The following is a 17,302-nucleotide window of genomic DNA, read 5'->3' as shown; positions in this document are numbered from 1 at the left end:
ATGCTGCTCAATGAATGTGTTGAGGTTAGGTAATGATAAAGTGAGATTTAATTTAAAAAAATCTAATTGCCGTCATGATTAGAAGCAATGTTAAACGTGATACATTTTTAACTCTCGTTAAACTCCTATCCACGTTCTTCTATTCAAACTCTAAAACAGTGGTCCTCAAACTTTTTTAGGCACGCTTCCCTTTATAATAGTGAAAAATTTCGCGCCCCCTAAATATTATATCACAAAATATTAATGAGTGCAGCTTGAATGCTAGCAATCCCAACGAATAGTTTGATGGTATGGAAGGTTACGGCTGTTATTATTATTATTATTATTAATGAGGAGTTTTAAGTGGCGCGTGTCGCCGTTTCCGGCCTTGTGCACCACGGACAAAATATGTAATCAAGGATCTAGTTTTCGTGCTCTGGGACATAGGGTTAAATTTCAAACTATATAAACTTTCAAACTATATATACAAGTTAGGTTACGGCTGTTGATGAGAGAGTTCTGAAATATCAAAGTCGGACAATGCACGGAGCAATACCTATAAGCTGGGGGTTAGTCGCGCGGGACGCGAAAGAAATTCAATAAACTTCGGCTTCGCGCCCCCTCCTGATGCTTTTACGCCCGCAGTTCCAGAACCACTGCACTGAAATATATATGCAATGGTACAAAGCATATTTTCTTAGTCGCTGCCTTCCGAGCAGTGTGCATGTGCAGCCTAAATATCCTTGATGCTACAATGTCAACAAAGAAGGTTTAAACTAAACTGTATGGAAATAGTGATTTCTTGTGACTTTAATTGCTACTCATACTTTGTCAAATTGTCTTTATTTTGAATCTGGATTACGCATGCGAGGTACGTAGTAGGCAGCGTAATCGTGGCATATTAATGAAGGAACAGGCTCCAGAGTAAACGAATTTCCCTGTCGCTTGATGCAGCCTTTTAGTCATTCACAAAGCAAGTTTTATGTTTTGGATTCCAAGCAACCTTTCGCGGGCCGCACAGAATAGCTTCGCGGGCCGTCTTTGGCCCGCGGGTCGCACTTTGTCCAAGTCTGCTATACTGCTATGCATTCAATACACGTTGTTTGAATAGCCCTATAGGTACGCACCTATGCTGTTGTATTGGCAGATTCGCTGATATATGTGCATAAACTGTCCATGAGCTCACGTATCGAATTGTATGTTGCGTTGCGATACCAACGAGCCTATAGTGCACGTGCAGCTCATTATGGCGAACTTGCGACACTGAAATATAGATATGACGTACCTGAACCTTATTCAAGTATACCTGCATTATTAAATCGATCGATATATAACCAAAATATCAGAGTAGCTCGTGTAATTTATTTATTTATTTAATTAATTGTCGCTTTCTTTTTTCCTATACTATCTTCTTTACTTTTATTCAGTGTGCATGCCTCCTCTTTACATCGCATTGGTCAAGGTGGGTGTCTGATTCCATAGACTACTCCAAGTCGCTTCGACATCTTCCTGTCTTTTCATTGTATCGCATTTTTGTGGTGTGTTGAACTGATAAAAATTGCTAATAAACCAATCATCATTATAACGTTTCCCCACGAATTGAGCAGCCCGGTTAGCTCAGTCGGTAGAGCGTTGGACTTTTAATCCAACGGTCAAGGGGTCAAGTCCCTTTTCGGGCGTCTTTTTTCTCGATATTCTTATAATGATTTGAGGGACAAGATACCGATATCAATTATCAGTATAAATATAATCTTGTTAGGCTATAGCAATGTAAAAATCAGAAACTCCGATACGTAATGTAGAGTTCCTGACATCGCGGGTTTACATCTGTCACGGTGTACACCATGTCGATGGGCGAGCAGTGAACATGAATAAAGCGACGCAATTTATACGGGAGATTTAGTCATCATGCAGACTGACAGACAGACAGACATCGATTGATTCGTCAAACATAAAATTTGACTGGAGGTGACAACATTACCTAAAGGCCTTGTTACTCATCACTTCATCACCTCATCACAATCGTGGTAAACTACTCGACGAGCTTCCTGGAGGCACAGACAGAACTTCAATATACTATATTTAATGACAAAATAATGTTTAAACGTATTTGAGAGCTTCAATTTAAAATTAAACCTTTTTGTTTCATAGTTGAAACTTGAAGTAAGTTTTTGTGCCTTTACCGGCACGTGATAGCCTACATGATATAATGATGCATTAGTTGTGTAAATGTACAAATCATGGTTGGACAACAAGAAAATTTTCAGCTTTTCCAAACTACAATAGTATTAGAATTATAGCAACGCCTTTTTTCCGAACTAGACTAGAATTACATCAGAATTAGAGTTACTGAATTCGCGAAAACTTGGAAATGTAATAAAATTCAGTTCACATGAAATCAGAGTTCATCCTCATAAACATAAGGATGGTAAATGTCTGTACAGCAAGCTTGGCTTTTTACGCACTGTACAGTTCTCCTGTAGCATTTTCAGGAATCCATAAATTAGTCAGAATTCGAAAAGGAACGAAACATCTCCCAAGGTAGATTTGAAGCAGATTACTGGTATTTAGCTTCGATTAGTCTAATTATAGAAAAGTTGTTCTAGTCTGATCCAAATGTAATCATATTCCTTAACCATGATAACGTAACGCACGGTTACGTCCGAAGTATATAGATCTAAAGATGTTAGTTTACTTGATAGTCCTACATATTTTCCAACAATCCTCCCTCTTCAATCTCCATGACAGATGTGATAAGTCGTGGGATGTTTCCGCGAAAACTTGCGTCGCGTTTGCTAGTAGATACGTTACGTAGGCCATAACTCATGCTGTGGCGTTCACATCGAATTGGCAGTTTCACTCGGCAGCATATTTGCCTTTGTAATTTTATTTGCCTTTGTAATCTCAATTCCAAATACTTTGCATATTCTAAGAATATAAGAATTCACAGCGTTGTAATAGCGCACATTGGTAAATCGCGTAGGCCTACGTCATCACGTTCGCGATGGCCATACATTCACTAACGCACCCACGTCAGGATTAGTCACGGCACCACGCGGAACTGGAGACGAGCATGCATCAGTACCACTGAAGTATCAGAGTTCTATTTTCAATTTGGTATTTTTTACAATAGCCGCAGTGTTGCAGAGATACGAATATACAACTTTCGTCAAACATTGAGAGTGCCGATTGGATCGAAGTAAGAATCATTATTAGAATTCAATATTGATTATGTTGAAATGTGCGTCGCGGAGGCACGCTGTACACGAGAATACTCGCAAACTACCTACAGTGACGTGTCGTGAGGTTATGTAGGCAAATGATTACTCTGTGGTGCATGGCAGCTATTACATGTCAGCAAATATTTTGTAGTGTCTTCGCTTGAAAAGTAGTTGGGAGTATAGGCCTATATATATGATGCACAAACAAGATTTCAAAATACCCTAACTTCGTATGTTACTGCGAGCTTAGATATCGGTATAGTTTTCGGAATTCAAGTATTACGAGTGGTGTTGTCCAGGGTGGCGAAAAGAACCAATTCTCCCAATATTTGACCTGGTATTAATATCATCGTACTTTTTCAATGCGCCACAGTGAATATGTGACGGCACATCATTGTTGGTGCGATGAGTTCACCCCAAATTTTATTTCTTCGTTGAGATTCGTAAATATGAAGTCCGCAATTAGTCGCAGAACTACAAAAAGCTACAGGCGGCAACAGGCCGTGGTTATACTGAAGTTTACAAGTTGATCAGAATCCATATCGCGAAGTGCAGCTGATACGGCATGAAGCCGAATGGCATTTGTGGTCATTGCAGCTAGTCAGAATCATACTACTTGTAGCATTAGATATGGAAACGTGTCTCGATACGTCGAGAAATGCACAAGGAAACTGATCTTTGGCCTGGTCCGCAATAATTGCGAGCGACTGAACAGGACGAGGGTCTCTGGTGGCAAAGCAAGATCGTTATGCTCACTTGTGGCAACTGCAGAGCGCCTCAGCAGTCTAAATCTGGCGAGTATTGGTTCAGCATATGTATGCAGAATCTGCAGAGAATATCCGTTTGGTATAATAATAATAATAACACCGTGAAGTTGCTTAGCTGAATTGATTTAAATTGTTCTCGGAGAAATCACCCTACCATACACCTTACTAGGTGGTACTAGTTTACTACTAACATCGCAAAACACCACCAGATTTAGCAATAGCTCGTTTGCTTGCTATAGGTATAGGGACGGAAGCTATATCTCACTCAAACATAAGTGATATGTGAGAATCGCGTCTCCAATAATATGCACATTAACATGCATTTAATCATTGACGCGCATGGTTAAAAGCGATAATGAGTAAATGCGCAATGTTGTTCGCATATTTGCGCTTTTAATCCAGGCTACACTCGGTACACCGATACCCGGATAAAACAGAGCCGCAAATAAGATTTTTGTGACCACAAATCCAGACAAGTGATTTTACCTGAATGAGTTAAATTTCTGGTCATGGAAAAACTGTCAAAGCGAAACGTATAAGTGCAAACGGCTCACATCCTAATTTTGGTATATTGATCGCACATTCTTGTCCGTGACGCACCTATAGCCTCACAGGCGAAATACGTCACTCTAGTTTTCATCAATAATAATAATATTAATCTTAATGGGGAGCGTGTCATTGATGCCCACATTGCTATATAGTAGGGTTACCATACGTCCTCTTTTAAGAGGATTTGTCCTCTTTTTTGACTTTTTTGAAAGTGTCCTCGGAGGACGCCCTTTTGACCTCTTTTTTGAAAATTTAGGTTACATTTAGAGCAAAATTTGAGTGATATGCCGTAAATTAGCGCAGAAGTGACGCTCCGGCGACGGTGATATGAGCTCTCAGCGAAAAGTTGACCTTTTTTTTACTCAACCGATCACAAAGTGGGAAAAATTCACCGATTTTTTAAAATTCTTCTCCGGTTTTGCAAATCTCAAATTTCTGAAAAAGTGTCCTCTTTTTAGATTTCCAAAATATGGTAAGCCTACTATATAGACTACTAGGGGAGATGTGGTACCGATGGATCAAAAATCGGAAAATGATCGCTGGCCCTGAAATGTTCAGCCGAAAACAGCAGATCTTTTGCTGGCTCAGCACTTTGATACAAGCTCTACCTATCGCGCACATATACATGAATATCCGTCTTTTCAAAAAATATTTATGGACGTTTAAAATTTGCTGCTCGAACGTGTCATCGGTCCCCACCCGGTGGGTCCAATGACACACGACCCGGGGACCTATGACACATATACCCTAAAAAACTCAAATGTGACTACTTTTCTTGCTCAGTATTATAATCTAAGCGACAGCAAGCCAAAGAAGAATGTTTGGTCGCAACTGTCCAAAAATGGAATAAGTATTAACTCAAATGTTGTCATAAAATCACGTTTCGATTTAGGCTCGGACTTATAAATTTGAGGGTACATACATATTGCCCGAAAATCGACAGTGTGACTTCTAAATACCTCGTTATAGCGATAAAACATCATATGTAATTATTACATAAAGATTTTCTGTACGTAGGCATGTTTCATTTGTTTCATGATTAGTATGCTTGATTATTTTGCTTGATTTGGCTATTGTATCATCGGTCCCCACCCTACGAATTTTATACATGAATCGAAAAAAGTCCATTCAAGGAAAGTACTGAAAAAATAATAGGTGCCATTATATAGTCTGATACAAGCCTTACACTTCACAATAAAAATGATTGCTGGTTTGTTCGTGTTGAAGGTTACAAAGAAAAATGTATATGTCGATCTAAATTTAGTTTACACCCCCTAAAACAAAAATCATCTGTGAGAGACCCCATTGCTCGCGCACGTCGAATTTTTTTGTATGTGAGGAAAGATTTTGCCAGCATGCAATTGTAGACAAGTTCACGGAGTGTAATCATGGAATTATCATAGAGAATTTTCAAAGTATTTTCGGTCCCAGTGATCCATCGGTACCACATCTACCCTACTACTCCTAACAACGGATGATACATATTTTTTCCATTTTAAACAGAAAGGTGTTGATGTCAACGATGTCTGTAACCTGGATGTGTTTCCTCATTTTACTTTTTGGAACGCTCACTCTTGGGATTTCAGGTAATCTAGCCTGTTATTCATAACGACATAATAAGTAGATTATCCGGGACGACGAAGAAGAAGATTTTAAATCACCGATATTTTGTGGAAATCCAACGTAGTGACATCATCAGCGGATTTCACTTTGAAATCGTGTTGTGAAGTATTAGACCTACTGTCATACATTTACTAACTACTGGTCTAGTTTGTCGACAGTCAACTATCTACTGTTTCATGAGTAAGACTAGTTCTAGTTCAAGTTTGCGGATTTTGAAATGTGAGTAGGTTCCAGTTCTAGTTCTAGCTGCACAATAAAAAAGTCTAGTTATCGAACAACTAAAAAACACGTGTCGTCGTCTGGCATGAATCGCGATACCGGTTGTTTTGCTGTTCTGTTGTGTAATGATCTTGCAGCCATTACTCACTTCTTGCTATTTCGCTACAACTATACTATACTACTTGAGTGGCGATACTGGCTACTTTTCCCCATCTCTGCTAGTTAGCGACTAGACATGTAATAAGGCGATGGATATATCAGTGTGGCTTCACAGAAATGAGAGGATTCAATTCTATTTATTCCGTTTCAGCTGAAAACCATTGCGATTATAAAGAATTCGGGATGGTATGTTTAAATCTATTTCGCCCATAGTGGTAATAACGTGTTGATCCGTTGTCAGTCAGCGTAGTTTATAATGAGATTTTCTTTATTAGCACTAAATAATCCTCCACGATTTCACTATTGCGCTATACTGATTTTAGCCAGCCCTGACACACCATTGTATTCACAGCGAAGATATCGCTATCCGACGCACAAGAACTTTATTTTATATCGAGATCGGTCCAATCCACCCTCAATCTCTCTATTTCTTCAAAATCAGTGACGAAATTTAATGTTGCCGTCATGAATAGGCCTACTACGTGTAGCAGTGATTCTCTAACTTTTTGCGTAGGCCTACTTTAGTTTTTACCAAGCAATACTGCACACCAGGGGTCACCAACACGCGGTCCGCGACGTCATACTGTTTGACCCGCGATATGATTTCAGATTTTGGAGGAATACTATAAGTAAAGTATTTTTAAATGCTGAAATTGATATCAGTTTCAAAATATTGTTGTTGTTTCAAAATAAGCTATTCTTCTGTTAATTAAATTACTATTCCTCACTGTCTGAAACGGCTTCGGCGATGGCAACAGCATTCCATCGAGGAAGAATAGGCTGATATGAATGGGTAGACTGCTTTAATGTGCAATGACCCGTACACTGCCAAGACCGAGACGCTTACAAAACAGCGTTGGGCTTTCCCACAAGATCAAGCTTCCGAGGAGGTACTCTTTCAGCCGGTGCCGTGTCTCGCTACCCAATATTGACTGCTTGGTCGCTGAAAAGCGTCGTCAGGTATCTTGGGCAGAAATTCACGAAAGTGATGATCATGATATTTTTGTTGTATTTGTATCTCTTAATATTACTTCTTTTGTGGTGACTATGCCCGTCGCCCATGTTAGAGAGCACCGCGTTGTACCGACGTAAAGATTCAAAAGCGTGGTTGCTAAAAGTGTGGCCTATTTGTCTCGATGTCCCATTTATGCGGACCGCGGTCTCTACGACATTTTAAAAGTGACCCGCGACCCATTTGGCGTTGGTGACCCCTGCTGTATAATTACTCGAAGTACGTACTGGTACGAAAACATGAAGTTAGCGATATATTTCATTTCATTCCGTGTCCATTAATTGATTAATGTGATACATGTCCTTATGTTTTTGTTATGAGGCGTTCGATGTCAGTCGAAGTACTGAATTGTGCAAAATTTAATAAACCCAAATAACACATTGCGATATTCCACTGACATACTCGAGTACTGTTTTGGGCCTGGCATAGTCATTTCGTCTTTAATACCGCCAGCTCAAAATATCCATAGTCAGCAAGATGAAGTTGATACTCTGATTTAGAATCCATGGAATCTTATGTATAGCTTTGTTTAACGTTGTAATGGCTCAAGATTTGTGAGTCAGGAATGTCTGGCTATACTGTATGTCTGGCATGCCTTTGTACGAATTTATCTCGATTGAAACCGTTTTGAATACAAGCTACATTGCACAAATGCAATGTTGCTGTGGTACGCCCAACTCAGAACTATATCGCAGTCATATATCCTACATGACTACGTGCATACCTTCCTACGTGCGCGCATAATTTGGATTAAAATGTTAAACTCGATTCATACCGCGGTATAAGTCTGAGTTAGGTTCTGGGCTCGTGTTCCATCAGTATATACTTACACCCGTATATCAGGGGTCGTACACAACATTCTCGTTAAGAGTGCAGATTATATCATGACATATTTCCACCTTGAAAATTTGCCCAACATATTACTTTTTCTTTTCTAGGAAGACATATCACGTGAGTTTTGGGTGACGCGACTACACTAGGAATCATGTCCGCGCCACATATACACGAAATGGGTCGTATAATATGCATATTGCATGTGGATGTTATAGATCAGTGGTTCTCAACCTTTTTGTCTTCGCGGACCCCCTTTGGACCGCCCCGGACGCCCGCGGACCCCCAAGCTTTAGATCAAATTTAGCTCTATTACCGTGCAACCGTCCTCAGTCTTGTGTGAATATTAACTGTGGGCTAGTGATAAACAGCAACAAAATGATCTTTCTTGACACGAACATACTATTTATGTAGAACTTTGGAAGACGTTCATTATGTCAAAACGAATTCTGTGGCTGCATTTCTTGAAATACACGGCCGTGTCTCGAAAATCCGCACATGCAGTAGGCCTATTTGATTCGACATGAACGAATGCCAAAAATCCATTAATTTCCACAAATATAGGCGATGGCGAATGCAATGATAACACGTCACGCTTCCGACCACACCTTTGGGTCTGATCGCAACATAAATGAAACTATTATAGCGCCCAGCCTAGAAAACATCTCTAAACAGTAATATCTTTGTATCCGTAGGCTATTGGTAATTTGGCGATTAAAATGAGTTTGCACAGTAAAATATTACGTCTCAGACAACCGTTCTGTTTACGCGAGTCCTTAAGTTTTAGCAGTTATGAAGAGGAACTGTTTCGTGATTTCTCCAATTGAAAGGATATAGAAATTAGGTTATCGCACATTTTGCGCATTTGGAGGTTTCGCGGAACCCTGAAATTGTTTCGCGGACCCCCTGTTGAGAACCGCTGTTATAGATCTTATATAGATTCATAATGTCATTATTAAAAACCTTGTTCAAATTATAGCCATGTACCAGTAACTTCTTCGCCTCGGTGGAAGTCGTGTCATTCATATTCTGTGCGAGGAAAAACGGTTATAAACCATACAAAATTCAAGAAATGCGTAATTTTATGTTATCGTTATTCAGAACGTCACAACGCATTTGTGATGTTACATTATTGACAACAAATCCACCCAACCCTTCCCAAAATTTCATCCTGGCTACGCCTACGAGAAAAACACCACCATTTCTAATTAACCACCATCTCAATGAATAAAGAGAGGTAATCGACTATAGGGGAAACTAATGCGCCCTAAAAATAATCAGTATGTGATATGTATCAGTAAAGTGTGCTTATTTTTAATATCTCACGACCGAATATACTGTCACCAGATCCAAGTGCAGTAGCGGATATTCAAGCCTTGTTTTCAAAGTGCAACAACGGGAATTGCAAAATTCAAACCACTATCTATCCGGCTACCGCTGAACCTGGAGTCACTACAGGTAACGAGAATCGAGCTGTGCGTACACCAACGTCGGCTGATATTGGTCAGCTTAGCTTACCGAGTCTGACGTACAATGCTCATTTCAATTCTCTACTAGTTGCTAACGATTACCCCTGACGAGTACCAGCCGAAAATATTCATGTTTATTTGATTATCAATATACCGTTTCAAAATCGAAGTTTAGTAACTTCAAAAGTCTCTATTGCCTTTTTCGGGATGTGGTCGCAAATGATGTTTATTCTGCCGATAAATGGAAATTTATTTGAGTTAATGAGATTGTATGTCAGGTTCACAGACTTTCTGATCTGAGTTCGAATCTGAGTTTTATAAATATCAACCGACCCTAACCACACACAAAGAAGTCTCAACATTTATTGCCAACATGCTACGTTTTCGTCGGATCGACAAGTCTACTTCAGAATTCATACTAAAAATGTTGCAGGTTTCTTAGGATCCTCCTTACCATCTGATCAGCGGAAGCGATGGCTTACAAAATTCTAAAACGAAAGTGAACCGTGCTACAAATATGCGATCAAGAATGATAATAACAAAGAATATAGACCTGGTGTACACTGTACAATGACAGTTTTAGTCGAACCACCATGAATACGAAAAACAATAACAAAAACAAGGCACAGGCTGCCAGTTGGGTTACACAGCAAAAGTGAAATCCTGCCACGTACAATGTACATTGTGTAAATTATACTGTTGCAGTATATTCTATTGTACACTTTACACTGTTTACATAAGTTCAGTCATATAACAGTAAAAGAGATCACTGAGGGTGAGGAGCCCGCGATTTTCAACTTTAGGGCAATTTACCGTCATACTATAACTACCTACTATCAAAGTGCGTCCATTTGAAGGACCTAGGGAGTGACAGAGGCTGGCCACCGATTCATAAAGTAACACGGTACTTTGCTTTTACAACTACAATCAATGCTACAGATCCGATATAATTGTGTGTATCATTATAAATACGATGCTCGAGTTATTCGATAACTATTCAATCAATTTCGACTGTTCGAATATGTTCAGTATTCTGCACACTTGTGATATCGTACTATTAATACTACAGCGCTCGTATTTATTTTCTCAAGCTTGTCAGTCGAGTTCTAACTGGACCACGGGCAATGTTACCTCGGAATTAGTTCTTTCAAATGGTTTACTACACTGGAAGGTATCCGAAAGTGAATCGTGAGTATATTTTGTAAGACATTGCTCACACTCACAGTCGTAGCCATGATGAAATTGTTATTCGAAGTGACCGAGGTAGCTTAGTTAGTTGGGGCGAAGGTTACCGGGTATGTATCAAACTGATACCACGGGGACTTATCAGAGACAAGGACTCGAGTCCCAACTCTATGACTCTGATTCGACCCATTGCTCCCTGACTTGGACTCGGACTTGGAAATGATTCGACTTGATTCGAGTCAAAACTTAAAAAAGCCAGATTGACTTGTCACCTGTTATGAAGGTTCTCACACCGAACTCAAAAGTTCGCATCATTTCTCATATCGATAACTGACACGAGTCTTCATTCTTTCAAGACAAAACGATCTACGACAGATTTGTTGTATCGAGCCGGCACTCCAAGGCGAAATCGCTATAGACGCATCGCGGCTCTTTGCTTCTAAAGGTTCAAGCTCGGATTCAAACGATGAGCGTTCTGTGAGCAGCATCTCAACTTACAGAACCGGATCTTGCTGCCCTAGAGGTTGGTATGTTGTGATGCAGTTACGTGCGGTCAGGGAAGGCAGTGCCTCACCTGTCATTAGGATGTGTAAGAGAAAAATTGCGAAAACCCTCAATAATTATTGTTATTTACCGTCGATGTTCATGATTAACTAAATATGAACTTTTTTCACACAACTACACTAATTTTCATATTTGTTGTGCAGAAACACTGCGCGAATAAGGAGAGGAGAGGCAAAGTATTAGGCTTTTTCAAAAAATTCTGAAAGCTCCAGCACCGGACAAGAAAACTGGTGATTTTGAACATTTTTGAACCGATGGTACCCTGTTGACTAAAAAAAGGGACATCACTTCGGCTCGACTCACGAATTACTCGCTTTTTTACAACAATGTGTAGCGCCGACTAAAAAAAGGTCATCCCTTTGACTCGTCTCCTGATCTACCCGATGTTTTACGAAACCCTGACGCTGCGCCAGGGTCGCATTTTTGGTCGCATTTTCATCCTTTTTATCGACATTGAGGACACATTCCCAAAAAGAGTACAGTTAGGCGTACTTCGACGACAATTTCAATTTTTTGAAAAAAGTGGAGGACGTATGGTATGGTATGGTGTGGTATGGACGTATGGCAAGGTGGGGTATGGTAATGTTTTGAAAAAAGTGGAGGACGTATGGTAACTAGGGTTGCATTTAAATCAAACATGTTTACAACAAGGCACTTGTATAGAATATGTTTTTTTAAAGCAATGACATCATGGATACTCAACTGTGACGTCATATTGGATTGACATTGTCAATTGAAATTTAAGGGTAAATACAGCCTCGTTGATGAAATATCTACGTAATATAGCTGTTGAACCGACTATTTTGAGAGTTCCAACCATCCTATATCGTATATACGTCGGTTATATCGGGTGGTAATTGTCCGTAGGCTCATGCAACACGTTTTTTGTTAAATATTTACACAGTTATGGCATGATTTTACAACTTGAAAAAAATAATTTTTTAAAAGGCCTTTGTTGGAAATACTGTTTAAAACATGTTTTAAACAACCATTTGTTTTAAATGCAACACTAATGGCAACCCTAATGATATGGAGTCTTCAAATATGTACCTATCATGCTGCCACAACGAAAATGATGGCAGTTATACACCACATAAAGATAATTTAGTATTTCCCTACTGTACCTATTTCGTTTGTCTTTGTTACAATGTTGCAGGCTGATCGTGGCTTAGTACCATATGCTTTGGATGCTGTTATGCGACCAGTCATGATTTCAAGGTTTCCACTCTGGGGAAAAAGCACCGAAACTATAATTCTCGTTGATAATGTAACTCGTAGTGGATAGGGAAGTAAAATTTCAGTGCTCGAAAAACGTCTCTCACTAGTCGACTCGAATCATCACAATTAATATTCGATTCGGATTCTAGAACTAGAATCAATGAGCCCACCCCTAATAATCACCAATACCTATAATAGGCTACAGACGACTTTCTCCTTTCATATTAGAAAGTTATACTTTGTGATGTTCATATATTGATGAGTTTACGGTAATTCCATCGTGCAAGCAGCGATTATTAAGGCGATTTTTTTGACCTAAAAAACGAAAGATTTTTACCTAAAAAATCTAAATTTTGACGTTTTTTGACTTAAAAAACTAAATTTTGACCTAAGGTATGCAAATTAGGTGTTTTCCCAAAAAAGGTTAGACTTGTACTACTTATCCTCATTTCTAGTTCGAACCGTCTGTCCTTACGAAGTAGTTTTCCCTGAAAAAACTTTTTCGACCCAAAAACTGACAAATTTTTACATAACAAAAGATTATTTTAACAAAATGTGACCCTATGATGAATTCCAGTACATGACGTACTATGGTGAAAATAATTAAAATTTGTTGTAGTACAACGAAAGATACTTTCCTACATTCTCAGCAGGGATATCTAAATATCTAGTTATAGATATCCCTGATTCTCGGGTAAAAAGTGTCGTCTTTACTAAGTAGCTTGCCATGGATGGAGATGTGGCGAGATAGCGTAGTGGGATTAACCACAGCTACAACACCAATGGGTTGTGGGCACTAGTCCGACCAAGGTTGACTCCAGAATTCCTACCCAAGTGTTGAAGGTTTATCTAGGTTTTTCCGCGCCATCTCATCCGCGTAAACGGTGACTTACAAAAAGCATAGAAGTGGGCCGTGCTACAAGTCGGCAGATAGTCGTCGGATGCGGAATCGAAAATAAAGAATATCGGCCTGGTGTAAATGACCATTGCAGTCGACAAACACCATGAATATACAAACAACAACAAGAAGAATGGAGAAAGAACGTTCAACCGTAGCAGCTGTTGGCTGACAACACTGAAGTTGTGCGTGCGTACACTGCTGGTGACACACAGTGTTGGTTCATTCTTACAATGCTGTTCATCTCATTTTCTGTAAAAGCTATGCAATGCCCACGCAGTCTTGCTTCACTTAGGATATCGCGGTACGTTGAGCATAACACCGTGTCAACCTATTTGTTTCATTTAACTGTTTATGATTCACAATGAGCAGACAATGCGCCGTTTGCAACGGTAGGCCTATAAAGTAGGCTACAAGCTGTATATTGTCAAACGATATGTTCACGGATTGTGCAAAATCTACGATACAAGCGAAATGCAGGTTGCAAAAAATTTTGTCTTTGTAAACAATTTTGTCATTTTTTGACCTAACGCTAAAATTGTGACCTTATTTTGACTTTTTTTACATGTAAAAAAAAAATCGCCCTAGTGATTAATAAATACGAGATTGCTATTTCTTCATTTAGAATTCTGCAACGACGATATATTGGAAGACTGCTATTGGATTAAAATGTATGCGGAACGCGTTGTTGATTTTGAAAGGGCAGCTCGTATTTGCAGTAGGGACAATTCGACCGTAGCCATGATTCGGACGCACAAAATCGATCGAGAAATTATGGAGGAGGGTCGGTTAGCTATGGACATGTTGAAACGTGAATGGGACTGGGCCGGGATATGGACTGGAATGACCATAAATCCGTCGGTGAGCATTGCAAATTCACGGTAACAGAGGAATGTTAGCTGTTAGATCATTCAATGCAGTGGTTCTTAACTTTTAGTGTCCGCGGAACACTTAGGTTAATCTGCATGGCTTTGCGGAACCACTATACCACTACTACCACCACCACTACTACCACCACCACCACTACCACTATAAGCATTGGATAGGCTACATCGAATACGCGAGATCTTTTTTCTTTCAGACAAGCAGTACAGATCCCGTAGACGCCCATTATAACTGGTTCAGAATCAGCCATGAGCCCACACCGAACTATACAGGTACAAAAAACAAAATCTACCTTCAATGGAAGGGAAACAACAAAGACCGCGGTGATGGACTGATGAATCATGTGCCAGGATATCAAGTAAACGGAGTATTGTGTTCGAAGACAGCAGACCATGTCCAGTGTTTATAGGTTTATGCGCTTGGAGTACCGGCATACCATATTTTCAGCACCAGAACAGAGTTCATTTTCTTTGCCGGCATGTAAAACGAGAACACGAACTTAACTTTACATGTAGAATACGAACCACGGAATTATCGAGACGAGTATATAGATACTTTCGTTACGGTCTGTTAAGTTCGAACTTTCATCAGAAAAATTGCGACATATCCTCGCATGTAAAAAGGCCCCGATGCTACAAAGAACGTCGAATAATCATTGCAATAACAATCAAGAAGGAGGACTACATATTAGATTTCTAAACTATAGCAATTCATCCTGTTTTATATGTACAGTATTTTTTGAAAATAACATTACGTCTCGCCTAGAAGTCTTGATGAAAGTAAAAGCAACAACTCGAAATGCGAAAAAAGTCGTTTTGGCATTTTTGACCGTCCTCGGAGGACCATTCGCTTTTCTAAAGAAAAGAGGACAGATCAGTCAGTCCGCTTTTTATCGACTTTGCTTCTGGTGACAATAAAGTTTTGTATCATTGTAGGGGCTGTAGTAATAATTGGGGGCAGTAGGGTGGTGAGAAACTCCGTACTGTTAGAGTTTAGTGTTGAGAAACAGCCTCTCTGTGGCTGTAGCTACGATCCTTCAGTACATGGCAAACTTCTGTAAACAGTATAACTTCCGTTTCTGCTCGAATACTTCCCGTATAACGTGATAACATGGTAACTTGATGCGTACCTTTTGACGACATTATGACCAACGCTATTGAAGTGACACATGTTGCTGTAATTTACATACGGGCGTTGATGTTCAAGATTTCACGCTTCGAAAGCAAAATGGAATGGATTATGGAAATAAGAGCAATATGTATATTTGTTTGTTGTTGTATTCATATTCCTTTGTCGACTACTATGGTCATTTATTACAGGTCATTGTTTGTTACTTTCATTCCGTAGCTGCCGAATTGTAGCACGGCCCGATTCTAGGCTTTTTATAAGACACCGCGTACACGGATGATAGGGCGAGGAGGAGTCGACCTCGATCGGACTCGAACCCGCAACCCATTGGCATTGGTGTGGCAGCTGTGGATTATACCACTACGCTATCTCGCCACAGTAATATGTTTAGTTTCAGAATTTGTTCAGCCAGTGATAGAGGTGTAAGTAGACCATTAGAGAAAACACCCTAATTTGGTGCAAGGAAGCGGTCTTTAAAAGCGTACTCCGAAAAGAAGTAGGGCTACTAATTTACAGAGGCGGTACTTAAGTAGAATTAGTGGCGTCGAAGTAAATTTATACAATAGTATAATTAGAAGAAGCTATTTCCAAGTAAATAAAATAGTAAGTATTCCAGGCCTAGTTTTAAATAGAAATCTGAAAATTGTCAAGCAGAATTACTCTATAAGACATAACCAATTGAGGAAGTAGTGTAAGTATATGCAAAATCTACTTGAGGTAGAAGTAGAGGTACAAGTATACTTCGTTACTGACCCCTTATGCTAATTTATTGCGATAACTTTGAACTCAAAACAGAAAAAGGGGCGCTTTTCTCAAGCTACATTCTTTTTGGCCAATTTGTTGATGTGACACTTCAAGGCAGTGTTGACTAGTAACCACACCTGCTTGCTATGTCTATTCATGTTCGTATGGTTTCATTTTTGCGCACCATGTGTTCAACAACTGTATAGCTGTCTCTTATAGTTACGTTCATACGTATATAGAATGCAAATTTTCTATCACATATCATTTGGGTAAATTTGCGAATATATTTTGTCGGTAAAATATAATCAAATATTGAATGTTGGCCTGACTGTAATTTGAAGGCTAGAATCGGCTTGTCTCTGTATGGTGATGTCATATTCTGCGCCGTGTCGTGACATTTATATGATTTAACTGTAACTTGAAGAAACGCACTCATTTTCATATCCTGCTACGTGTGATTGGATAAAAGCGACACGAAATGGACGTACAGATAGAAATGATGTTTTGTATTATCACTTAATACGCTTTCGTAGGTCTATCAAGAAATAAGGAATCTCCATTTCGACAGGAGGTATAGTGACTCTGATGTCGCCTAATCTATACTCGGAAGACCATTCTCCCGTGAAATAGATATTGATCATTTTTGATGGATTACCGTACCGGGTAAATGGATTTAAAGATTTGCGTGTTCGATGATGGTATTTTTGTAATACAGGTAAATAGTTAACCGAATAAAGTTCGGTTCACATCTCTTTTGGGGACAAGACATCTTATCGATGTTGACAATACGAGACTACAAGATTCCAGTATATGCTGCTTGGTAGCCCGTTATTTATGAATGTTGGAAACCG

At 39.4% G+C, this 17,302-nt stretch overlaps 1 protein-coding gene and 1 long non-coding RNA gene across 2 annotated transcripts; both read left to right on the top strand.

The window, feature by feature from the left end:
* The first annotated feature begins 2,989 nt into the window (after nt 1-2,989).
* On the top strand, nt 2,990-8,434 carry LOC145435580 (uncharacterized). Its single transcript, XR_013913900.1, has 3 exons — nt 2,990-3,178; nt 6,020-6,102; nt 6,669-8,434. It is a non-coding gene; the product is annotated as an uncharacterized LOC145435580 (long non-coding RNA).
* Nucleotides 8,435-9,583: 1,149 nt separating this feature from the next.
* Nucleotides 9,584-17,099, top strand: LOC145435480 (uncharacterized). Its single transcript, XM_080312756.1, has 6 exons — nt 9,584-9,597; nt 9,664-9,818; nt 10,921-11,017; nt 11,371-11,537; nt 14,320-14,555; nt 14,776-17,099. Exons 1-6 carry the CDS (start codon nt 9,584-9,586, stop codon nt 14,986-14,988), a joined length of 882 nt encoding a protein of 293 aa, XP_080168882.1. The 3' UTR covers nt 14,989-17,099.
* The last annotated feature ends 203 nt before the right edge of the window (nt 17,100-17,302 follow it).

This window comes from Botryllus schlosseri, chromosome 3 (assembly GCF_051294905.1).
Source record: "Botryllus schlosseri isolate E-star chromosome 3, Bs_hap1, whole genome shotgun sequence".
In the NCBI taxonomy this organism is placed as follows: Eukaryota; Metazoa; Chordata; class Ascidiacea; order Stolidobranchia; family Styelidae; genus Botryllus; species Botryllus schlosseri.
This window is presented reverse-complemented; position numbering and strand designations above follow the sequence as displayed.